General features: G+C 37.8%; 1 protein-coding gene across 11 annotated transcripts in view; it reads right to left on the bottom strand.

Moving 5' to 3' along the window:
• ZNF536 (zinc finger protein 536) overlaps positions 1-27500 on the bottom strand; it is a 482695-nt gene that overhangs the window by 112042 nt on the left and 343153 nt on the right. For all 11 annotated transcript variants that reach the window (XM_039327462.1, XM_039327461.1, XM_039327463.1 and 8 more), the window contains one exon: positions 24757-26322. In XM_039327462.1, coding sequence (XP_039183396.1) covers positions 24757-26322 — 1566 coding nt within the window. The remainder of the gene's footprint in view (positions 1-24756; positions 26323-27500) is intronic.

Below are 27500 nucleotides of genomic sequence, written 5' to 3'. Positions count from 1 at the left end.
AATTATTGATTTTTGCAGTAATTCACATCATGTAATTAGTGTCAGTCAGGTCATGATGACAATTAAGAAGTGAATAACTTTAGTACAATTGCAGGACATGCGTTAACAGACATATTTATTTAATTATTGCCTTTAAATCAGTGTTGACTCTTGCAGTTTTCTTTCTGCAGATTTTATGAAGTGGTTTGCCATTGCCTCCTTCTTAGGGCTGAGAGTGTGTGTGACTGGTCCAAGGTCATTCAGCTGGCTTCGTGACTAAGGCAGGACTAGAACTCCCAATCTCCCAGTCTGTACTCTGATGACTTAACCACTATACCGAACTAGCTCTCTTTATAATAGAACTAACCTTCCTCTTATGGTCTAGACCAGAGGTAGGCAACCTTGGCTCTTTTATGACTTGTGGACTTCAACTTCCTGAGCCAGCACATCTCAGCTTGGAAACCTCTCCCATTCCCCTCAGCATGGCTGGCTCAGGAATTCTGGGAGTTGAAGTCCACGAGTCATAAAAGAGCCAAGGTCGCTGACCCCTGGTCTTGGGGTTTCCCTGGCAGGCAAATAGTTTGATCAAAAATATCATTTTGAACCCATTATACAAGAAGTCGAGATAGTCACTACCCCCAAAATAAAATGGGCCTAAACCTTCAGCTTTCCTTTTCTTTGATGATCCTGGTTCCATTTTTATTAGAGACTCTTTGCTATGCTAGTATTTTATCTCATGCACTTGATTTTACTTTTGCGTTATATATTTTCCAGTTTTTGCTCATCGACAGAATAAACATTGCATTTATTGCCCCATTATCTAGGAGATGAAATCAGTGGCCAAGGCTGTACTTGCTAATTTCAGCATCCTTTATACAAGTCCAATGTCAACTCCTGAGCAGTGTGGATGAGATGATTATAAGTACTCATTTTGGTTGTACTTTGATCTTGTTTTATGAGAAAATTCTCTTTATACCAAAGTATATCTGCTTAGAATTAGGATATGGAACAGAAGAAGCAAGTGTGTTAAATAACTGCCACTCAGTGGCTATCACTTTGCAAAAATTCACAGATCCAGAACATCTAAATATTCTTCTTATATCAAGCAAGCGATGGGCAAACTCCCCATTGAAGCAACAGACAATCAGCAAGAAGATCAAGGAATCTCCATTCTAACACATTTACTGATAAATGAGATGTTAAAGTACATATTATTTTCCAAAATCAATGTCAAGCTCCTTGTAGCTGCTCACCCATAAGGAGGCTAGATTCATATAGAGGCTTAGCTAGATTTATCGGAAGAGAAAAAAAAAAGGTTAGGTCACAGAATCTTAGAAACTGAGTATATGTATTTTACCACTTGATCTAACAATACATTTTTGTTAGGGCAGAGATCCTTTGACTGATCACCTCTTACTCCAGTGGAGAAGATGCTTCAAACATTAGAGATATGGGAGAAATAGGCAAATGTTCCTATCTTAAAATATTTTGCAATCTCCACTTTCCTGGCTTCCAAGAACTTTATTTTAATACCTTTTAATACAAACCATTGTTGATTTGTGTTTTGAAGATGGAATCTCTGCCTCTAAGCAATACGGTTAAAGCGAGTTGCACCCATTTTACTACCTTTTTACCCTGGTCATTAAGCCAATCATGTGGTCATTAAGCAAATTTGGCTTTCCCCATTGACGTAGCTTGTCAGAATGCCCTGGGAAAGTTGCAAATAGCGATCATATAACCCTGGGATACTGCAACGCTCACAAATACGTGCCAATTGCCAATCACTCAAATTATGATCATGCTACCATGAGTCATGTGCACTCACTTTTTTCAGCAACATCTTAATTTCAAATGATAGTTAAAGAGATAGTCATTAAATACTGCATTATTATACGCTGCCCAGAATCACTTTCTGTGAGATGGCCAGCCCTATAAATTTGGTTAATAAATAACTAAACAAAGGCCCTGTCCCATCCAGATAAGACCATTCACTTCAATGGCTCACTTTCCTTAACTAAACCATCCTTCTCAATGTTAATAAATGGATGGAAACGAATCAAACAGAGAACCAACCTAAAACCAAGGAGAAATTTCCTGAAAGAACAATTAATCAGTGGAACGACTTGCCTCCAGAAGTTGTGGGTGGGACTACAGTTCCCAGAATTCCCAGACAATGCAGTCACTGTAATAGCTCAGCCTGTGTGAGGATCTGAGAAAGCTGCAATAGACAGAAAGCCCAGACCAATTAGTAAACTAGTTGAGTCTAAATGAAAAGGGATGCCTTACTTAATCCAGAGAGACAAATCCTTCCTTCCACTGATGATAATTAAAATAATTAAGAACAGAAGCAGCCAAGGTCTTTGTGGCCAGAGGGGGACACACACTTTTGTGTCTTTATTTCTTTCATTCTTTAATGGGAGAGCCAAAAGCTGCAGGCAGGAGGGCAGTGATATAATAAAATCACCAGAGGGGGTGGATGACAATTGTCAATCTAATTTTTCCCCCTACTATTTAATTTATTTGTTTGTTTGTTTTTTTAAAAGCAAAGTTTTTCAAGGAGGTTAACCTATTTATTATCTTGGGTTTTCTATCCAAACTCAGCAACCCATTGTGCAGTTACTATTCTATACATTGGCTGCCAAATTTGGGGGAATGTCATCTTGGGGGTCTTTGATTTTCCCCCCACAATCTGCTCTTTAACATATGTGTTTTTTTAAAAAAAAAACATTTCCCCTCCCTTCGCTGAAAAATAACCTTTGGAAAGTCTTTATAGTGTGGCTTTTTTGTTGTTGAAGTGAGACAAAAACAACAACAACCAGAAAAGGAGAATAGTTTCCGTTCACATTCGGCCTTTGTGCCACTCTCTATTCTGCGTCTAATTCTGATATAAGGACAAATCAAAATTTTAAATTCATCGCTTGGAAGCATATGCATTTCTGCTCGGCATCTGTTTTTCTCCTTCCCCAAAGATTCCTGCCTTAAATTATTTCTGTTTAAGAACTCGATCGGGGAATTAAAGTGTTACAATTAACTGGTTAAAATGCATGGAGTATTTTTGAGGAAGTATTGCCTAAACAAAGAGGAAAGGTTCTAATTAATTATAAGGTTTTTTTATAAAAAAAAAAGGAGAGCTTTACATCCAGTTCTAATCACTTAACAATGAACTGCAGAGAAAGGCAAGGGAAGTTATTTTCTGCTTCTGTACAGTGAATAAAACCAATGGGAACCTTTGTATATAGTTATCAGTGGCAGTTAAAACTGCTTAGGAAAGCAACAAATCTTTTGTTCGGTTGACAACAGTTATTACAATTAATTCATTTTGTGATTGGTACTTGCACTGAGTGACAAGGTACTATTTTACCTCGGTAAAAAGTTAAAGCGGTAATGCTTACATGTGAAATAACTCGGCAAGCTTGTTATCACTCCCGAAATAAAAGGAAAGCAAAAACGCCAAAGGCCTTCCTGATCACTGTACTTATATTTATCAGAAGTTCAGAGCCCTCTCCCCCTACAAATACACTTCCCATGAAGTTAAGAAGTGAGAATTAGGGAGAGGGAAGTGTCCAAGGAATGACAAAGTGGCATGACCTCTCTAAATCAACCTGGAGATCATCACCAAATGCTTTAGCCTGCGACTCTAAGAAGCACCAGCTAGTATTAATAGGCTTCAGAAGACCTATTTATGTTTGGTTCCTTGTTTTTTTAAAACCATTTTTCAATGTTCTGGCAGACCACACCAGGAACACTGTTATGAGTTGTAGCAGTGCTCCAATATTTGTGGGGCTGCCACAAGGAAGAGGGGCTCAACCTATTCTCCAAAGCACCTGAAGGCAAAACAAGAAGCAACGGATGGAAACTAATCAAAGAGAAAAACAATCTAGAACTAAGGAGAAATTTCCTAAGAGTGAGAACAATCAACCAGTGGAATTGCTTGACTTCAGAAGTTGTGGGTGCTCCATCACTGGAGGTTTTTAAGAAAAGACTGGACAGTTGTTTTTCTGAAATGGGCCTTGTGCTTGAGCAGGGGGGTGGAAAGAAGACCACCAAGGTCTGTTATTCTGTTATTCTGATTCCTTAAATATATGGTGAAGCCTTTCTTTCTCCCTCTCCTGAATCTTGAAATGTAGATAGCTTATTGAACCCCAGATCTAGTATTATGAGACCAAGAATGAAAAGAAGATACAAGTTGCCCATATTTTGCAGAAAAAAGCCAGTTGTGTTATTTATAAAAGGGAGTAGAATGGGAATAAAGATTTAAACTGGAAATCTACTTCCTAAACTGAATTCTTGCTACCAATTTAAAAAACCTGGTACTCTGCAGTACCATTTGTTGTTGATCACTCAGCTCCTTCCATCATTTGTGCCTCAGAATCTAAACATCAAGCAACTCTTCCTGCTTCTATTAGAGAGGTCTGAGTTCAAGCCACATTTTTGAACAATCGTCATCTTGGTCCCAATCAAGCCACTCCTGTTAAGTAATCATTAACCTAAGAAATTTATATCGCCTTGCACACCAAAATATTTTCTAAGCTTAATAAAAGGCAGTAAAAATGGATTGGACATCACAATTGGAGACAAACTTCTATTGGGGCTACTAACAGCCAACTCAGTTGGCAATTACTACAGGATTAGAATCAAAATGATGGATGCCACAAAGCAAAAATGATGCCGAAAGAGAAACAAAGACTGGCCAAATTACGGTATAGGAAGTGCTATATGAAACTGACATATATATGGTGTTCTCTTTAAACCTGAAACTGATATGGAGATGGAGATGATGTAGATGTAGATGTATAATATATATATATATTGTTTTCTGAGGTTTTCGCGGGTATTTGTATATAGGTCTTTGGTTGTTCGGGTTTTCTCCCACGTAAAATTGGAAGTGTCTTGGCGACATTTCGACGAAGTCCCATTCGTCATCTTCAGGCTGGTGCTTTCAGCTTCGTGCTTTGCTGCTCAAAGCACGAAGCTGAAAGCACCAGCCTGAAGATGACGAATGGGACTTCGTCGAAACGTCGCCAAGACACTTCCAATTTTACGTGGGAGAAAACCCAAACAACCAAAGTCCTACATACAAACACCCGTGAAAACCTCAGAAAACATATATATATGTATGTATGTACGTATGTATGTATGTATGTATGAATGTATGTATGTATGTATGTATGTTATGTATGTCAGTTTCAGGTTTAAAGAGATTTAAGTCTTCTTCCCAAACCACATCATGAGGACTGAACATGCTTAGCAATCACATCAGTTGCAAAATAAAAAAGAAAAATGGTGAAAAGTAAAGGCCCAACAGGCATTTTCTGAAGAAAAACCTGGCTGTCAGGAATCAGGATTGAGAACAACACATCATATCTTGCTGCAGCCCCTATTTGTGCATTTTTTAAAAAGTGAGTGTTTTAAATGCCTTCAAGTCAGTGTCAATGGTGACGGCCTGGATAAGGCTCTGCAGTTTTCTAGTCAAGATTTGGGAAGAGATTTCCATTGCCTGTTTTGTAGGGCTGTGGGAGAGGAGCTGGCCCTAAGTCACCCAGCTGGCTTTGTGCCTAAGGCAGGACTAGAACTCTCCGTCTCCCAGTGTCTAATCTGACGCCTTACTTGCACTGCACTGGCTCCCCTTATTTGTAAATACTCAGTGTGAAAAATGTGTGCAATCCACATTTGTGACATCTCACGTTTCTGAATGGGTAAAGACTGGGTAGCCCTTTACGGTAATTTCAGCCACGCAGTTTTAAGAGCCGCTTTGGATGTCATTTCAAATAGATCTTATCCACATCTTATACGGATCTGCAGTGTAATTAAAATCATGACTGGATAATTATTAATAATTTATCATATAATTAATTATTTCCTATTAATAACAAAATGAATAATTCACAATACAAGTAATTAGGTCTTATTAATAATAAAATTAATAATTATTACACTAAATAATATATTTGGGTATTTTCCCCACCCCCCCATCCCATTCCATAGCCAAAAATAGTCCCACAATGGGGGAAGGGGGAGCAATTAGACAGATCCTGCCTCCAAAAATGCAATTTAAAATGTGCAATACACACCCACACCCACCCACACCCCCCAAAAAGCTAATAAGGAACTGGGAGGAAGATATACGTTTGGTGGAAATACTTAAATGGAGCAATGAGTGAAAAAAAACCATCTGTCATAAAGGAAGGGTAAGGCAAATATTACAGCAACAGAAATGCAAAATTATAGATTTAGAATTGTAGAAACAATCCTGAACATCACAAGAATTATTTGAATTCCATGCGTACATTTTTAAAGCTGAACAGCAAAAGGGATAAATAACTTGCAAGATAGCATTTTTAAATACATCTTTTTATGACTACCAGACTAGTGAGATTCTTGCTGAGCTCCCAAACAAAAACTAATTGTTAGCTCTGACTACTCCTTAATATATCTACTTTTATTCTCCATTAAGCCCAGCTAAAGCATTGACTTAAGAAAGAATCATTATAAATCCCATTTTGATTTTTTTTATTAGAGGTATTTATCACCTTCTCCAAATCAATTCTGCATTTTTAAAAATTAAAACAAATAACTATTTGCAGCTTAATCAATACTAGTATACATGCCACTTAAAAAGAAAAAAAAAATAGATTGCCAAGAAATATTCTTTGGTTGCACCAGTCCAATTTCAGTTCAAATTCAATATTTAATAAATAGAACCTTCATTGCCTCTGCAGAGAACCATCATAAAAAATGCAAAAGGCTTCATGGACACCAATAAGCTTGAAGGAAGAGAAAAAAAAGGATTGCCACAGGCTTTCAAAATAGTGTAGTCCTTCTGGTGTGTGAGTTCTAGAAAGGAGGAAAGAAAGAAAGAGAGAGAGAGAGAGAGAGAGAGAGAGAGAGAGAGAGAGAAAGAAAGAAAGAAAGAAAGAAAGAAAGAAAGAAAGAAAGAAAGAAAGAAAGAAAGAAAGAAAGAAAAGAAAAGGTCTTTTAAACTGTAGTGGCTTGATTATCTTTCTCTTAAGGGCACAAAAAGAGAACCTTATATAATAGCTAATTTGTACATCTGCGGTTTCTCCCTAACTCATGTAGGCACCATATGTTTTTAATTATCATAATAGCCTAAAGAACCTGTTCAATGGGAAACACACATGATCTCTCTCTTTTTTTAACTGCTAGTTTGTAATTTAAACAAGTTTTAACAGAAAAAGTCTGGCTTGAAGAGAATGGCAAGGATAAAGGTCTAAAAATCCAGCTGTTGACCTCTGAAAGTGGGAACTAGAATCCCACCCACGGAGGAGGGACTAAGTCCACCTTTCTTGACAGACGTAATTGGTCACAGAAGAAATTATTCTTTAGGACCGTCAAGGATTTCTGTCTACCAGATTTAGATGTCTCACTGTTAGAGGCAGAAGCTAAGACAATAGGACTAAGGTCCATAAGCATTAGATGCCACCAATCAAACTTTCCTTTTGTAAGTGCAACTTTGAGGTGAATCTTGCTGAAAAATAAGAAATAGCATTCCATCACTTCTACTTAGCTCATGTTCTTTCATCTCCCCCCCCCCCTCTCCCCATTGAACCAAATACTGGAATAATGGGAACTGTTTCCAGCAATCCTGGACAATGTGGCAGAAGAAATGTGTAAGTTTACAACAAACCACGATCCTACAAACTTTCCTAGCAATTTCAAGGAACCTACAAAGATTTGGAAATAAATGTTTCTTCTTGGAGAAGTTACGTATAATAAAACTCTAGATTCTAGGGAGTCATGTTAAGAAGTAGTCTTCAATCTTTTCTGATGCAGGAAAGGTCATTTTATAGTGCCCATATACACTATAAGGCAGGGATGCGCAATTAATTTTTCCAAGGCCATATGAGGGCAAGGAACACATGGTGACTGCACAGAGTTAGACTCAATTTGAGGTCTTCTCCTGGCCCCTGCAGCACAATTATCCCAAAGGTGCTTTTTCACAAGGCAACTGGACTTCCTTATTTTTCTTTGAAGACGTTTCACTTCTCATCCAAGATGCCTCTTCAGAAGTGAAGAAGCTTCTTGGATGAGAAGTGAAACGTCTTCAAAGAAAAATAAGGAAGTCCAGTTGCCTCGTGAAAAAGCACCTTTGGGATAACTATGACCTGGATGACTGAGAATCACCACAGACACAAAGAGATCAGAGCTCCCCTTTAGAAGGGACAGTTCAAGTTAATGTGTTCCATCGTGTCAATTATTCCTCCACCAATGGACACAGTCTCTGAAGGGATCTTTCAGCATCTTCCTTCAGTAATGGCGGTTGGGAGGACATTGAATCTGGCGAAGGATAAAGACTTTTTAAATTTTGGAATCATTATGTGACTAAATATCTGGCTGGCTGGAGAAGATGTGCAGAGTGGCTCAGAAAGATGTTTTCAGATGGAGAAGCACCTCTCACAGAAAGAACCAAAGTGCCAATGTTTGAAGGCAAATGCATAGACTTACTGAAAGAGGATGGATTTCAGACAATGCAGCATGGCTGCATTGCTAGCTGGGTTGTTAAACAGCTTAGTTGGCAGTGAAATAGCCTCAAAACACCAGAAGCCTTGAGCCCCTGCTTCTTAACCGCAGACCCTGGACCTTGAATTACTTATTAGCTTTTGACCTGTAATTAAAAAGTTTGACACTGCTTTGCATTATGTGCCTCTTTTTCACTTCACACTCCTCACAACCAACAACGATTGTGTCTTGCATTAAGCACCGCTTCTTGAGTTCAAAACCCATTATACCAGCTCTTACCTTACTTTGTCTAATGGAGCATCAGTTGCTTTCCTACAGTCCAGAAATGTCATTAACCCTCTTCCATACGTATAATCATATTAGTATTATTTAATACTCATTAAGGAGCATTAAGAACTCCCGTTTCCTATACGTTCCAGGTTTGCAGATATGGTAGCAAGTGCTGGCTCTGTTATCTTCTCAGTTTACAACCACCCCCCCAACCCTTCTGAAAAATCTCTAAATTTCTTTTTAAAAGAGACTGCACCAGGACTACTGTGATCCCATCTGTAAACCACAATGGCAGTACAACGCGCAAAGCATAAAACTCCAAGTCCCCACAGGCAGCATCTGTCTTTCTATAACCAATGGGCCATTATCTTGTAAATAATTCTGATTAAAATCTAGGAATCTCCCCAAACAAACAGAAGGGGAGCTGATGGTGAGAATATAACCAGTGGGAAGGCAAAAGGTTGGGCTTTCTTGTGTCTTGATGCACCAGGTTTGAGGATGAGCATCTACAGGTAGTCCTTAACTTACAACAGTTAGTTTAGTGACCGTCCAAAGTTACGTCACTGAAAAACGTGACTTATGACCGTTTTTCACACTTATGACAGCTGCAGCATCCCCTGAATCAAAATTCAGATGCTGAGCAACTGGTTCATATTCATGATGGTTGCAGTGTCCCACGATCACCTTTTGTGACCTCCTGACAATCAAAAAACGTTACTAACGTAACAAATGCCATGATTCGTTTAAGAATGGGGGGCAAGAAAAGTCGTAAGATGGGGCAAAGTCCCTTAACAAATGTTTCACGTAGCAACACAAAAAACTGGGGCTCAGTTGTAGTCCTAACTCAAGGACTACCTGTAGAGAATAAACTTCTGTGAATTTCTAAAAGTGTTTCAGTAAAGCTAGTAGAAAAACAATATCCAAATGAAACAGCTCAGATCTTTATCCTAGTCAAATATCTTAGTTATCTTAGTTAAATAATATAGTAACATTGGAGTAACAGCTTGACAAATAAATGGTCTTACCAGAAATCCATTTTATAAAGCTAGGTAGTTGAAACAAAAAAGAAAAATCTGAATTTAAGACAATGCATTATATAAATGGCTACAAGGGGGAAAAAAAATCCATCTGCTTCTTTTCCTGCCTTCTTAACAAATTTAACATGTCCCTGTCTTATATGAGGGAAAACAAATCTTCCTTTGAAATAGATGCTTGGAATAAGTATAACATTTGTTACAGAATCTAAGAGTAGTATATGTTTGAAGCAGTGCCACCCATAAATTTTACAACTTATTTTGCCTTCCAGTCCTCAAGCAATTTCATGAAAGACTATTTACTTTCAAACTTTCCTTCAAAGGAGAACAGAATTGCAGTGAAATTTTCAAGTCTGTCAAAGGTCTTCTCGCCTACTTCACGGGTCTTCTCCCTTACTTAGGAGTAGCCTTGCCTTTCCCTGTGCAATCTTTTCTCCAGGAGTCTGAAAATTATCCCATTGCAAGAAGCTCAAGGAATCGTCTCATTGGACTTTTTCAGATTTGGGTTCACTAGAAAGCAAAAATGATAGAATAAAACCCCGTGAGATTTATAGGGGCAACTAATACGGGCAGACTAGAAATATCAGTAGATGAGATAGGCTGGCCACTTACCGTTTGCCCTTTCTGAAATGCACGTGTGGGACGGGCTCACACACTGAATGATTGCAGCTGTTTCAATTTTGCCCCGTTGTACCTTCCGAAGGACGTGTGAAATTTCACTGCAGAATTAGCACCATGACTAGCACCGAAACCTCTGGTTCACACGCTTGATCATGGTTTGACTAACAATATCCTGTCAATTAAGTTGTAATCGACATTGATCTGGGTTACACCTATGCTCATTAAAACTCATACACTGGTCCTTTAATAGAATGGCACCAGTCGAGCATGGACAACACCATCTATTTATAGTGTTGCCTTCTTCGAGAAAAGGAACACGATCCAAGGTATCCCAACATATTTGGCCTAAGGAATGCATTAATTAATTAATTAAAATCTAGGGTATTTATATCTTACTTTCTTCCTTAACAATCATGTACAGTTTTTAGAAATAGAATTAAATCATACTTAGTTTTTAAATGGGGTTTAACTCAAATGGATGTGTTGATGGAATATTATATGGTTTGGCTCTTATTAATTGCTCTCTTTGTTATGATTCTTGAATAGAATAGAGCTGGAAGGGACCTTGGAGATCTTCTAGTCCAGCCCCCCCCCTGCTTAAGCAGGAGAATCTATGCCATCTCAGACGAGTGACTGTCTAGCCTCTACTTTGACTACATTGTCAACATACGCCTAAAGTTGTCTTTCTTGAAAAATTGTAGTCTTTTTTTTAAATGAAGTAATATAGTAGAAATAAAATAGAAGATGGACTTCTAGTTAACTGATCATAAATTCACCGAGAATGAATAGATAACTAACTGCACTGTCCAACATTTAGAAATCCAACTTTTTATTCTGTTATTCTGTTAAGAGAGAGAGAAAAACATCCTGTCAAATAGATGATATTAACGGGGTAATCATACAGCTAAGAAGGGGAAAAGTGGGCACGATGGCTCAGTGGTTAAAGACGCTGTGTTTGTCAGCTGGAAAACTGATAGCCCAGTGATGGCGAACCTTTTAGAGACTGAGTGCCCAAACTGCAACCCAAAACCCATATTTGCATCTTTGGGTGCCAGGTGGGTGTGGTCCATTGGCTGGGTGTGGTCCATTGGGTGGGCATGGCTACAGTGGTAATGGCAGATTGGTTGTGACTAAAAAGTTCAATCAATCAATTCCAACTTTGCAAGATCTTTTTTTTCCCCACAAGAAGTTGAAATTAACTGATTGATTGAACCTTTTTTTTTTTTGCACATGGCGGTGGAGGCCTAAAGCAAAAAGGTTTTATAAAACCCAGCTGAAGGCCTAGGACTGGGGCGATGGCGCGCATGCCCACAGAGAGGGCTCTGAGTGCCGCCTCTGGCACCCATGCCATAGGTTCGCCACCACTCTGATAGCCTGTGTTCAAGACCTGAGCACAGCGCGACCGGGTGAGCTCCCTTTACTTGCCCCAGCTCTTTTCCACCTAGCAGTTTGAAAGCACGCAAATGCGAGTAGATAAATAGGTACCACTTTGGTGGGAAGGTAACAGCATTCTGTGCACCTCGGCTTATGGTCTGTTGGCCACATAAGTATGGAACATAGTCGGACAACGCTAGATCCTTCAGTTAAGAAACAGAGATGATCACCGCCCCCTAGAATCAGACACGATTGCACAGGGGAAATCTTTACCTTTAAGGAGGGAGAAGTGTGCACTCTGTTCTTTAAATGTAGGTGAGTTCCAAAGTTGAAGAAGAAGAAACTAAGAATGGAATGCAGAACCTTAGAATTTGGCAACGAGTCAGGTTCCATCAGTTGTACTCTTGCCGAAAGGGTTGACCGTGCGTGGATGTGAAGTCCATTTATCTTGCATAGCAAAAGAAGGTCTTCATGGATAAAGGCACTTCGACTAAAGCGATGGATCAATTTCCCTTTCCTTTCTCCTATTTTTCAGTTTTTGCAAGACCTGTGAATGATTTAGTTTGCAACTTTGCGGAATTAAAGGTCAATGGTTGTAGCCAAGGTCTTGTGCTCATGAATCATTAGTGGGCAACACAGTGACTTCTGGTCAACTTGTACTGCATGTATCTGGCGTTCTACAAGTGTTCTGATTAACCTGTGTTTTTCTGACATGCCTTAATATTCAAACCAGCCAGAAGAGATTCGCTGTGTATTTGAAATATCTTACTTCTGAAAAAAGAATTTTTATTTAACAGGAAGCCTCGTGAAGGGAGATACTATATCATGCTGTTTCAAGAAACAAACAATAAACCCATCTGTAACCACGCCCAATTAAAATATTAGATTGAAAATACATGTGGAAAAGAAATTCCCTTGGGAATAATTGAATTAAATTAAGGCTGCAACCTTAAATAGACTATTCTAAAGTAATGTTGAGGTTACTGAAAATTGCTTCTGGGCTGAATGGATTTCATCTGAACACATTCAACTTGGCCAAAATATGAAAAGAAAAGAAAAGAATTCAAAATCCCAGTGTACCTTAATTAATTTCACTTCCTGGATAGTATTAAGAATTTGGATTTTCAACTTTATAATTTATTTCACAATGAATTTGCTAGATGTTCCTTGTTTTCAAGGGGATCTATATCTGTCAAACATTACTTATTTCTGCTCCATTCTGGCATTCAAAATTCTGATTATCTGAACTAATCCTGCAGTATATTGGGGTTCCCCCCCATCCCTTTATAGAAATGTCTAGGGCGTCATAATACTCTGGATTCAATGAATGGACCTCCATATGCAGCTAGGTGAGAACTATTACATCTCTCCTCTACCTTGTGTGTGTAAAAGGAGATCTTCCCACCCCCCCCCCCCATCTAAATACCCAGCTCCTAATTCTAAAAGCAATTTCCTGGCAAATGAAGACCAAGAAATGGAAGACCAAACCATCATAAATTTACAAACTTATTACACAGTTCTAATAGTTCATTGTATTGACATTCTACTGCAAACAATCCAATGTTTCAGCCTATGTAAATTAGCATATAAAAGCAACAGTTGGGTAAAATCCTTCTTAGGACGAACTAGAGTGTCATGAAAGAGTGTACATGTTGGTGAGTTCCTTTGAACTCCTCAATTGGGAAAAATTCAGTTTTTTAATTTATGGGTTGTTTGGGGTATTTTGGGGGGTGATGTATCTGAAGGTCTTTAGAAAGATGTTTTGGGGTTTTTTTCCCATCATGAACCAGCTATCTTTAAGAAGTAATTTAGAATGTACATCCAAAACCACTGCAAGCTGTGAAGATGGAAAATCAATGACTTCCATTTGTCAAAGCAATACTTATCAACAGCCTGAGAAGTGTGTTATTCTTCACTGTTAAAAAGAAATCCTGTTAAGCAAATAATCTCTAAATAAAATGTTGCCAAATCTATATGTGGATCACTTATAGCTGATATGTAACTGGGGAAAAAAAAACATCCCACAGAAAAATGTTCTGGGTTAATTTCAAAAGCAAAATCAGATCCGTATACAATGGAGACATAGCTTTCATGATCCAGTGTCCTGATTTCAGCTCCGTTGTTATAGCATCAGATGTGATTAAGTAGAATTCCAATACACAAATATTCCATTGTGCAGCTGGGATATAGTCTTGTCATTCTCACAACCAATAAAATCCAATTGAGGAGTGAAGATGTTATTTACAGCTTCAACCTTCTGACTTTTTTCAGTGTTGGATGTTTTTGTTTAAAAGAATTGCTATCCAGGGGAAGTGCTATGAGGGGGGGAGGGAGGGAGAGGGAAAGAGGGAGAGAGAGAGGGAGAGAGAGAGAACAATCTCACACTGAGTCTAGATAAATGTTAGTTATCTCACAAATGCTGTATTATATTCCCAAGCATTCCAAAATAATATAATTGTTCAACTGGTGAACTACAGATTTTTCTCAGTATGACACAGAACACTTAAATGTCAGGTCCTGACTCATGGTGTTTGGATGGTATTAAAAAATAATAATAACCTACCAATATGTTATTCAAAACTGACAGCATTAAGTAAGATATTGAAGGGGAGGAAGAAGAGAACAGAAACATATAATTAGGAGATAAGCCACTGAAAAAAATTCTCAGGTATAGGCTAAATTCTTCTGGCAAGCCCCATATCAACAGAATGGTTGTGATGGGTAGTCAGTATGGTTCCTATCTCTACCACCATTACCTTTGCCAAGTTCTTCTACCTTTGCCAAGTTTAAACCTGAAAAGTTGACATGGTGCCCTTAAAATTTCGTATGAAGCTGGAAATGGGGAATCGGCAGTGACTTCTGCCTTCTGTCTGCCTTGCCTGTACCTCCTGCTACAGCCAGGAAAAAAGATTGTAAATATGTCACCCAACAGAAAAGAGAATGGGATAAGTTTGGAAAGAGATAGGTGGGAAAAAGAGAGAAATGATCTGGCATCATGTGAATCTTCAGTCCTGCTCAGTTATGCTTGAAGTCCTGCCATGAAGGTCGAGTTCATCTCCAAGGCATTTTCTCAAACCCATTTAAACACAGGCTTCTTTCACCAATTATTAAGTTATTAAGTTGTGGGGAAGGGAAGGGAAGGGAAGGGAAGGGAAGGGAGGGGAGGGGAGGGGAGGGGAGGAGAGGAAGGAAGGAAGGAAGGAAGGAAGGAAGGAAGGAAGGAAGGAAGGAAGGAAGGAAGGAAGGATGCAGGAAGGAAGGAAGAAAGAAAGAAAGGAAGGAAGGAAGGAAGGAAGGAAAGAAAGAAAGAAAGAAAGAAAGAAAGAAAGAAAGAAAGAAAGAAAGAAAGAAAGAAAGAAAAAGAAAGTTGGGGCTTTTATATAAGGTATTTGGGGGGGGGGAAACAACCAGTTGCTCTGCTCAGTTTTCTGTTTAAAAAGAAAAGGAAAGAGAAATGAAAGAAATAAGCACTTCAAGCCGGATTTTGTCTTTCAGTTTTTTGGCAGTTCAGCTGTCGAGTGAATTAACAAAATGAGTCCAAACTATACTAATGTTTAACAGCTTTTTAATTTTATTAGCAACACCAAGATAAGTTATTGAAGCATTGTTTTTAGTATTGTTTTACATTCCATTCAGAAATGACCTAACTTGGAACTCCATATACATTTAAAGATAAAGTGTGACACTTATTCAGAAAGCAACAATTATTAAAACTTACATGCCTTCATTACCAAGAAACCTTAATATATTTTCTAATTACTTCCAACAATACTCTATTTCAAAGCACATGATAACCCAGCAGAAGTTTTACACATTTCACTTCAATCACAGGTTTTAAACTGTGGTCATCAGTGTGTTATTCATTGAATTTCACTGTCATTTCTTGACGAAGGAAAAAAAAATAATTATCCAGTACCCAACATATTAAACTGGAAGCATTTCTCAAAAGAATATGAAAAAAAGATAACTACAAACATTTTTCCCCTCCTAAAGTATTACAAAATTTGAAACTAGTTCAAACTGAAGTAGAAATGACAATAAATAACCTTTTAAAAAGGAAACTTTTCACTTGTATGGAAATCCATACTTCTAAACTCATATGCCTACATTACAGAACATATACAAACCCTTTCATTTCGTATTGCTGCAATTACATGTTATAGTGAACACACATTATAATTCCTACTGACAAATATATAGAAATTCCTCTTTGATTTAAAGAGTTAACAGAGCAACAGGTATAATTACACTTGTGCCAAGTGACATGATAATTTAGGAACAAGAAGGGGAAGAAAAAAAAGCAGCAATTCAGAAATGCAACAAGATTACACATTTTTACAAGAATAAAAGGAAATCCAAAATAGCCGTTCTTATTTTTTTTTAAATAAAAAAAAAGTTATTGGGGTCTCTATATATGACATAAAATTCAGATCAAAACAATGACATATGACTGTTTTATCATCTTGAATGACTGCCATTCCAGTCTCACTCCACACATCTGAATATCCTATTGATTTCCATAAGAATTACACAAGAATAGTTTTCTGCTAAATTACAGCCTACATTTTTATGCTATTTGTGGTTTAGTATGATAATTTAAGTTATACAAAACCATGGTTTTGAATACAGTACTGTAAATACTTATAGTCGTATTGCAACTAGAAGAACAATGAAGGAGATCAAAGGATAACTTTTTCTCAGTTTTTGGAACACTTGGATTAGACCAAGGGTGTCCAATCTTGGCCATTTTGAAGACCTGTAGACTTCAACTCCCAGAATTGTTGAAGTCCACAAGTCTTAAAGTTGCTAAGGTTGGACTCCCCTAGATTAGAGACATCAGATGTCCCATATTTTGAAGAACTGGCCCTGGTTTGAAAGACTATAGCAGAATAATCCAGAATGTTACAAACAAATTATTGTTGCTGAATTGTCTGAAATACAATCTCATTTAACTTTTAAAAAAATCTTCCAAAACTATAGTTTAATTATCTTATAGCTGCAATTTGAATTACACATAGATGCTTGAGTTTGTAGTCTTAAGACATTGAATATTTTGGTCATAATAATTCCCCAATAAATCAGATTAAACCTACTGTCCTACATTCTTGTCTGTATTGGAGCATGGTCTTAAAATTTAGTTGCATATAAAGGAATATTAGAAACTGTCTTTGCATAGAACAGAATGCAAAGGGATTAATTATTATACTTGTATCTAGAAGTGACTACAGCTTGAATGTGCTTGAAAGTGGAAGGCACAAAGACTGCCACTGAATGAGTGCTCTGGAAGTACAGAAATTGTTTTGATCAAAACACCATCATTTACTACAATTTTGGATCCTCTACGTAATTTGGAATAGCTATTGTTCCTTTTTTGTGCATTTCAAATGACTTCAACAAATGAGACCCTACATTTACACTGTGATGAGATGGGAACCTGATTCTCATGTCTTGTCCCTTATTCTCATTCTAAATAACTAAATAACTCTGGAGTAATGAAAATGTTGCCTGTTTTGTATGAAAAATGCATATCTGTCTCTGGAAACTGGGACCAAAAAATTTGCTGGATTTTCCAGTCAACTTCCCATTTCTGAACTGGAAAGAGCAGGGGAGCCTTTGACCATAGCCAAACATTCTAACTTGGATATTTGTCTTGTTTGAAATCAGAAGACTCATTCAACTCTAACGTGAGATAGCCAAAATATATATTTAATGTTAAAGAATGGTGAGGTCAAATCACCCCAATATTGCAACTGTCCCCAGATGAAAGGCAGAAAAGCTGGGCTTCTCTGCTAGGAAGTCACTGTTGATTCCGACAGTAGCTTTTTGAGCCAAAAATGTGCAGCAAAAAGGAAAGTAACATAAACAAGGCTAAATGTCAACAGTGTTTGCAGACTTACTGACACCATCCATTTGTTTGTACTGAAATGACTAGTGAACCATTTGGCAAATGCTGCGCTAGACACAGATCGGCCCTTTTATCCAGGAGTGCAAACTTCATTGGGTTGTTGGCATTCGACTTAATTAAAAAAGGAGGAAGGCCGTTTGAGTTGGGTTGGATATTGCCATGCAAATAGCAATGCATTGTCTACAACAGCAGCTGAAGGTCCAAGACTTGGAGCCAACTTTTGATCTCTGTTGACATAGACAAACACGAGGAGCAACTTCATTAGGAGCAGAAGAAACTTGCATCAGAAGGAGGACCTCAAGGAGGTTGGCTGAGAGTCAAGGGGGTCATCGAAATCTCTCTCAGTGGTGAATAAATTTGCAAAAATATGGGTCCCTCTTAGACAATGGGACATATATATACAGTGTGTATGTATACTTGAAAGTAATAGATCGTACATGTTTCCCTAGACCAGGGGTCTTCAAACTAGACCAGAGGTCTTCAAACCAGCGTGCCTGGCTGAAGAATTCTGGGAGTTGAAGTCCACAAGTCATAAAAGGGCCAAGTTTGAAGACCTCTGTCCTAGGGGGACTTTTATCCAGCATTATACACAGACATTGTGACATTTGGATCACAAATGTGCCTGCCTGTTAGATTTGCACACTGAAGGCACAAATCTCTTTGAGGTTTTTTTTTGGGGGGGATGAGTTTTTGCTTGCCATTAAAAAAACCATGTAAAATATTCTTGCAATAAATTGGTTGGAGGCAGTTTAAGCATGATACCTTATTCAGTAATAAGGGTATGGATTTTATTGAATCATGCCCTCTCCCTAGAGTGTACGAAATAATATGAGCTTGCTCAATAGTCCTTTATTCATTCTTCTTGTGGCTTAAATTTAACATGAAAATCTGTATACCTTACCATACCCTGCAAATAACATTTGCTTTTGGAAACAATGGGATGCTGGAATAAAGTTTAGGAGAAACTTAAAAATCAGAAGGGGGAAAAAAAGTATGATGGACAAAAATAGTCAACTAGGCTCTAAATGTCTAAAAAGGCACATCAGGTTTGGGATATTAGTCAGTAGCCAATAGAAGCAGATTGTGATATTATCTGCAAATTTCTAGATACAGAACAATCTTAGGGAAGGATCAGGAACATCTCTCAAAAGCATGAAATGATAAATTGAGTATCTATATTGACTCTATAGTATTCAGTTTTTGGTGCACCACTACTAATATTGTATACATGCCTTTTCTAAGAAAAACCTATCAGGTACAATATGGCTAGTTCTCAAGGAAACAAAGGACCTATTTAGTTAATGCTAGCCAATGCCACGAAGACATATAGATCCACAAAGACAAAAATGTTTAGGCTCATCTCCTCCCTTGAAAACACAATTTTGAATGCCCATTCATAATATTAATTAAAAAAGAGGTAGCAGATACTGAACGAAATACACAATATTCTATTAAATAGACCCTCTTGATGTGATAAGATTGCTATCTGTGAAAGAGGACCAATAATATCTAGTAAAACCACAAAGTTGTCTTCATATAAGCCAAAATGTGTCCTAAAATGAATTTTTAAGCATTCTATTATTAAGAAAGACACATAACAAGAAAAAAGGCAGAGGACATGACTACTCCAATTAGTCATGTATTCTCCTCTCTATATTTTTGCTAATCACTTAAATGTGCTTTGGAAGAATAGAATAGAGTAGAGTAGAGTAGAGTAGAGTAGAGTAGAGTAGAGTAGAGTAGAGTAGAGTAGAGTAGAGTAGAGTAGAGTAGGGTAGGGTAGAGTTGGAAGACACCTTGGAGGTCTTCTAGTCCTGACCACTTCAGACAAGTGACTATCCTGTCTCTTCTTAAAAACCTCCAATGATGAAGCACTCACAATTTCTGAAGGCGAGTTGTTCCACTGAAGTGGTGGAACTGGTGTGAAGTGAAGAAGTGGTGTGTACTAAACATCATAATCTACAGTAAAGTGTATAGTGGTTCACAATCCGTTGCCTCTCATACCTTTGCCCACAGAAAGACATACCTTATTTTGCTTATCATAAAGTATCTTTCAGCTCAGATGCATCCCTTCTAGCACCTTTGGGGGTCAATAAAAGCATTTTATGTGACTTTAGCACATAAAGTCCTACAGTGATCTATCACCAACTCAGAATAAACTTTTACTTTAGGGTCCCACTGAATCTCATGCTAAGCTGATTCCAAACTGTTGCTGGCTACTTCAACAATTTATGCAAGTGAAGCAAATTTGAATGAAAGCATAGATTGCTTGTGCCATAACTGAGCCTGATGCATGATGCTGAGTTGAAAATAAAGTAAGGCACAAGTAAGTGTATGTGTGTGTTTGTGTACAAGTCTGGGTCAACTACTCTTTTACAATGTAATATGTGACTAAACCCTAAAAACGTACTTGGTTTAATGAAAGACACTGGAACAAAACCCATCGTTCTTAATGATGATATTGCTTTGAGTTTGCTGCTATTGCCAATGAAACCAAGAAATATATCATACAATTATAATCTCACAAAATAAAATAATAAAATAAAATCCAAAATAAAATATGGATGCTGAAAGCAGGGGAACAATTTACTGTCTTGTGAATTAATAACTACTTTTATCTGAGTTAGGAGTGATTTGATTGAGGGGTGAAGCCTATTTCTTTATGTGGACTTGTGGACTTCAACTCCCAGAATTCCTCAGCCAGCGTGCCTGCCTGAGGAATTCTGGGAGTTGAAGTCCACAAGTCACAAAAGGGCCAAGTTTGAAGACCCCTGATGAAGACGATTAATAAAGACACCATTGCTTCCATATTAAATGAATCATTCATGTTAGGGGCAATGAGAATAACACATAATTGGAGGAACAAGGTGAAATGAATCTGAGGCATTTTCCCAGTTATCCAAAACTTAAAAAAAAAAAAATGAATGCCCCTATTATATGAGCTGAGTTTCATAATCTAGATTTGCACTATTAGGAACATTTTAGTTCATCAATTAGGAATGAGCAAAAATTATATAGACATTATTTAATAAGCACTCTACTGCATAACCTGAGATTCCAAATAATTGTGTGCCCCACCCCAAAGTTTTGACTATGAGCCCCCAAATCAAAAGTTGTTATCAAGTTGTATTTATATTACCAAAAGAGAAAACGTTAACTATATTAACTATATTTAATTTGAACTAAATTTAGAGATGAATTGAATTAAAGCAATTTAATTAATTTAATTTTTTGTTGTCCCAATCCTGCCCTCTACTCGTTTTATTTTTTTCAACCCAAATGTGCGTCAGAAAGAAATTAAATAAAGGGAATATCTGTCCATTGGTCCATCCATTAGCAGAGTAACTACAGAAATATAACAAAACCAGACAAGAGAGAGAGAGGTTGCTCAAAAGAAAAAGATTGAGAGAAAGAAAGACTGTGTTTGAAAAAATCCAGGAAATATTTCCTCCAGCGCTTCCCTATTGAAGAAACAGCTGGGTAAGGGGCTCATAATGTTGCCTTCTACTCGATTCTAAGACTTCTTTGCCCTTCCTTTCTGGCCAGGTGACTGAGAATGGAACTGCTTTCAACATGCTGGGGAAAAAAAATGGCAGAAGAAGTGAAATCTCTTTTCAAATTTTACAGTATCTAGCCTACCCTTTCCATCTAACAAGTATTCAAGCCAACTAATTTTTCTTCAAAAGTCAGTTGTGAAAAGATGGTTGATCTTTACTAAGGGTAAGAAAAACAGCTACTCTTTTCACCTCGGATGCTCCAAGTTTTCATAAGGTGGGACTCTGTGGGTCGCATGCTTCTCAGCAGCAGATACATACCAAGAAAAATACACGGGGAATACCCATAATCGATCTAGCAAACTGTGAAGTAATATTGAGTTTTGCCTGTATTCTATTTGAAAACATTGAGATCTAGGTTAGTCATAAAGCAAGGGTTGCATTGGCACTCCATTGGCCAAGAAACTGGTTGAATTGGGCTGAAAAGGATGCAAATATTTGCTTAGTTTTGTGATACCTGACATTAGTCTTCTATTAGCAGCTCCCAAAAGACTGGCTTCTTCAAATCTTCTAAATTCAACTCAATCTTCTAAATTCTCTCTTCTGCCTTCCCCCTCCCAGCCCAGGTTGGTTTACATTTAAATCAGTGGTTCTCAACCTGTGGGTCGGGACCCTATTTGGGGTCGAACAACCATTTCACGGGGGTCATCAAACAATGCAGTCCGCCATTTTTTCCCCTTTTCCTTAGCTGTGCTACTCCCTTTGAAAGCTAATAGAATAGACTCTCTTGAATAGAGTCTAATTCTATTGGCTTTCTAAAGCCAATAGGAATTGTCCAGGCTGTCTCTGCCCTGCTGAGCCCGCCAAAAGTCCTATTCTGCAAACGGTGCTGCACCAGTTTAGTAGTCCTCGACTTACGACCGGTTGAGTAGTCCCCGACTTATGACCGGTTGGGGGTCGCGGCATTAAAAAGGTTGAGAACCACTGATTTAAATGATACATTAGCTGTAAAACTAATAACATGTTTTGAATGAAGGTTCATCCCTTATTACTGTTGTTTACATGTATCTTTTGAGGAAGCATGCGTTTGGAGCACTAAACATCACCAACCAGCAAATATTTTCTGGTTTCTATCACGAAATACCATCAATCTGCTTTTCTGGGATCAGACCAAACCATAATCCTGTCCAGAGAATAGCTGAGAAATATATAGAGGAGGAGGAAGAGGAAGGGAAAGGATATTATACTTTGAATACAGTCCTGCCCTGAAATTAGCAACTTGGAAAGGTCATATTTTAGTTTCTTTGGGAAGTCCCCTTTTTGGAACGATGAGGTGGAATAGCTATTAAAAGGAGAGAAAGTGGGGCTTTTAATTTGCATAACATTAACAGCTGTCAATATTTTTCAAACTGTCAGAAATCCCACAGTGGGCATTTTTTCTCCGTCCCCCCCCCCCGGGCCTTTTTTTTTTTTTAAAGGAATTTGGAAAGCATTCTTTGCTCTGCATAGTTACAGATTCTGAGCTTAGAATGGTAAATGTGATTGGTTCCAAGTTCCCAGAATGTAACACATTATAGGCCCATGCAACGTGTAGCTTCAGCAAATTCTTCTTGAAACTATATATGTTTATGACCTGATGCCTTAAATGTCAAGAATTCAGAAGCTCAATTTTTTTCTCTCTCTCTCTCTCCTTTTAAATCAAAAATAATACTCGTGGGTGAATTTGAAAACATCCTTCAGATGGCTTGCCAGACATATAGCAAAGGACTAGTTCTGATGCCTCATTTGATCTATTTATTCTTCTAAGTGGCAAATAAAGAATCAGAGAAGGGGAAACCACAATGAAATCTCTCCTGCATGTATTCAATTCTAATTCAGTTTTTTTTTTTTTTGTTTTTTTTTTACTTCTGCCATGGAGACTTCTCCCTTGATGGAATAACTTCCAATTCAGGAAATCAATGGGGTCACATTTTTGGAATAAACTCCCTCGCATGTTTTTGAGATATGCAGTTTGAATGGGGTGGATTTGTGAATTGCAAACTTGAGAGGAATGACATAAGTTGTCTCTCTGACAACCCATAATATTTGTAAGCTGCTTACTCTTGTTTTACCCGTTGAGGCTCATTAGACATCACTTAAGACTATGTGCTTTTGCTCAGAGAAGACTTTTTCTGCTTGATGCTGTGCTCTCAGAATTTATGTTGGCTCTCACAAACTGAAGCATTTCAGTACATGTGCAGCTAGCCTTCAAAGCATTTCTTTCTTGATAGAAGGAGTAGCATCCATCTAGCAAAACTGTGAATGCAGTTATATGCTCCCCACCCATCTCCAAACTGGAGCTGACACATCGGATTATCACTTGCTTTGGGGTGACAATTCCCTTTAACTGGGCGATTGGAATGTTGACACTTCTTTTCCTGCAATGGTTCAACTCATGCTTTTGGCAGTCCTTTCTGTTCTTGAAGAGTGTAAAGTAGACATTAAAAGATGGATTAATAGAATCCTCAGATCTCCAAGGTTGTTGCATTTTGCATTAGAAGGGGTTCCAGAAGGACTAAGAGCCTATTTCTTTGCTGATGAGTTATATGGTAATCAAAGGAGGGGAAACAAACTTAACTAAAATAAGTCACGAATAAAAAGGGTATTAAATTTCTCCGTGGATATTGGAGTCCCCAAGTGGTGGCTCTTAAACACATCAACTTTCAAATCTTCCCACAATCAAAATCCATCATGCCAAAACTATATGGCAATTGTGTATATCACATGTTGAACTTCTTCACCCTGGCTAGACAAATTGACAACCCCATATACTCAGACAAATCTAGAAAAAAATATCCTGCCATTTGGTGACTCCAAAAATCATACTTTACTGCAAAATAGTAACTATATAAATATACTCAAGAATAATAATGATTTTGGATTTTTACATTTTAATATATGTGTCTATCATATTCATTATATCATTTGATGATCACACTATTTTCAATAAGAAAACGGAAACAGTAAGTGGTTTAATTTTTGAAAATAATGAAAGGTTATTTGCCTGATGAGGACTTTCAAAATTTCCCTATAAAAATATAACTACATATTGGAATAACTCACTGGATTTTTTTTTTATTTGAGTGTTATATCCTTATATAACATAAAGAAATTTGAAGGAAAAAAAAGCACGTTTGGCTAAGGCTTAACAAAGTGTCCAGTGTCTTTTCCTCAGTTCAAATGCTGAAAAGTTTGCAAGTTACCACATCAGTTTAAAAAAAAAAAAAAAAAAACCAAATCAGAATGCTAAAACATTGGAGCAGCAAATGTCCCAATCACATATTATAAATACAATCCTCTTATATAACTGCTAATCTAATTTAAAAGTACATGAATGTAATTTTTTTCTGAATGGCCTGGACCACATTAAAAGGCCACACTCTTCCACAGAAGCACCATTTATAGTCAATAGAGGTCCATGCTCTAGAACAAAGAAGACATTTATCCCATGGTTTTTGAAAGCCAGATTTTCTAACAAATATAACTAAACTTATTTAGTCATTTTGTATGGGGGTTTTTTTTTTGTTCTGAAATGGTCTGAAAGAAGGATTCTAAAACTTACCACACAAGTCAGGTCTCTTGATATATCCACTACTTCCTGTGCTACTACTCAGTCCATTAAAGGCTGCTAAGCCATCAGAGCTGTAGGCTCTTAGGACCGACAGCATGTTTACTTGCTTCTCCAGGACTTGTGGGGTTGACGTTGCTTCGGGTTTCATTACTACTTGTGCAGCTTCGTGGGGGGAAAGCAGGCTCAAAGTGTGCCATTGCTTTTCAGAAGACGGCAACGGTGAAATGAGTCCTTGTGAGTTTTTGGAGGCTACAGAGCTTTGATTGCTGTCTCCTCTGTCAATGCTATCTTTGCTTAGGTTGGGCAAAGGTTGGTTCATAAGGTCAGATTCGGGTTCAAGATCCTCCTCATCAATGGCTTCTTCCTTGGAAGACTCCATATCTTCAGAGGATGCAATGTCAGACAGGTCATCAGTAGCATTTTTATTAATGGGGTCAGAATGCAGCAGAGGTGGGTCATCTTCAGATTGGGTTTTGAGGTCCATGTCGGCAGTGGTACAAGAGTTATGTGCTCCACCGACGCCAGAGTAGACACCAAATTGCTTATAGAAGTCAGCTGCAAAATTATAAAAAGTGGAGTCCACGTGGCCAGGCCAAGAGGAATTCTTTTGTTCTCCAGAATCCTTGGATCCCTGGATCATTCTTTCAGAAGCCTCCACTTGACCTATCAGATTTGAAACGGCGGAATCTTTATTGGACTGTAAAGAAATTGGCAGCAGGTTGGCTTTATTTGTTGAAGCCACCGACTCTCTAGGTTGGTCTTTACCATTTCTAATTGATCCTAAAACACCATCTTTAAGTTTTGCTTTACCTAAGTGATTGGCTTGAAGGTGAAGAGCCATGAGTTCCATAGAAGAGGTTGTGAAGGAACAAAACAAGCAGCCGTGCCAAGCAATATTGTCTTGAATAGTAATTGATGAACCTGGAAGACTACCTGCATCTGGCCTTACAGAGAGATCAAGAGGTTCGTACTGGGATTTTTCTGCTTTTCTCTGCTTAATGGGCAACTTCTCCTCACTAGTCTCTGAACCCAAAAGTTTTGCAGAAAGGCAATCAGACAGGACTTTCTCTTTCTTTCCTTTTTCTTTCTTTAAGGAACTGAGGACAAAGCTGTCCATAAAAGCTTGAAGAGACCCTTGAAAGTTCACACCATTTCCAACCATATTATGATACGCTCGGCCTAGGTCAGAAAAACGTGTCGCTTTGGAAGGTGTGTCAGAACCCTTCATATTATCTGAAGAAACCTCAGAGGAGATACCAATTGAATGACCTGGATGATCTCCTGGAGAAAGCATTGCTGGTGACCACTGTTGAGATCCCATCCCACTTCGGAAATCTATGCCAGGAAGACCCTTGAAAGCTCCTCTCAGTATTTCAGGTCTAACAAACATGGATCCTTTACTTGATGTTTCTTCTTTGTGCTCTTGACTATGAGACTGTCCAGAGAGTGATCCAGCCCCATTCTGCCGCTCCCGGTGATGTCGTTCCAGGTGGTATTTCAATGATGCAGACTGGGTACCAGCATAATCACAATGGGGACATTTGTAAGGTTTCTCACCTGCAATTATCAAAAGGCAAATTTACTGGACAAAAAAACCAAAACAAAACAACAACAAAAAAAGAGCTTTACACTTCTACAACAATAACAGTTCCAAATGGCCACCAGGATCCATTTTCCCCCATAAGATAATTTCTTCCTTAATATGAAATTAAAATTTAAGGGTTTTTCCCCCCTTTAAACAGCTTTCTACAAGCTTGACACGCTATAAGCACACAATCAACCATCTCTTCTTTAACCTAATATGCTAAAGCTGCTGTAGAATTAGAAGATATGATTATGAAAATGAAGCAACACCATTCCACACAGTGATCATTAAAAGTACAAGCAGAGGGCAGTGGGTGGGGAGGAGAGAGAGAGAGAAAGTATATAACAAATGGATGACTACAATGTTTTTTCTGTATACAATAGCACTAAAATTTGTTTAAATTATACACATGGAAACCATTTTTAAACCTAAAAATTTTATGGCACTGTTACGCAAGACTGAAATGAATGATTTAAGTCTTGCTCTGCAGTAAATCATGGATATAATTAGCAAATGGCATTCTGCACAAGTAATTTATCATTATTTGGAGGGCACCATTCCAGAAGGATTCAAGGATCTGCAGACCTGCTGCATTGTTTCCAAATAAAGAACTATAAATATGGTTTATATAAAATATTAATGCAATTTTAGTGCATTGCAACTGCATCAGGCTAAGAACATATAGTTAAGATAAAAGGCAGTCGATAAAAATTAAAGAGAAAAAGAGTAATAAAAAGGTACAAAATAGATTCTGTTGCCCTGAAATTAATATTATCTACTTTTTTTTTTCAGTGCTTTAAATTTGCACTAATGGTTCCTCTTTTGCTTTAGTGGTAAAATCTGTAATTTACCTACAATAAAACCTCTTTGAAAGAATAAGGGTTGGCTTAAGCTGCGTTTTAAAATACATATGATATTTTTGGGTTATACATTTCCATCTCAGTGCAAAGCCCATATGGTTCTTTGATTTTGATTTCAAAGAAATGTAGGTGTCCTCCAGCACATATGTGAAATATTTACAGGCATTTACACATGCACACCCCAAAAAGAAAAGCTGGGTAGACAAACAGGAATGTAAATATATATATATAGGGGTGTTGCTTGAGTGGCTATCAAGGGATTCTTTAAAGACCTGAAAGCTGGACTTGTC

This window comes from Crotalus tigris, unplaced genomic scaffold (genome assembly GCF_016545835.1).
Source record: "Crotalus tigris isolate CLP2741 ecotype Arizona unplaced genomic scaffold, ASM1654583v1 scf7180000024362.2655971311:6658466, whole genome shotgun sequence".
In the NCBI taxonomy this organism is placed as follows: Eukaryota; Metazoa; Chordata; class Lepidosauria; order Squamata; family Viperidae; genus Crotalus; species Crotalus tigris.
This window is presented reverse-complemented; position numbering and strand designations above follow the sequence as displayed.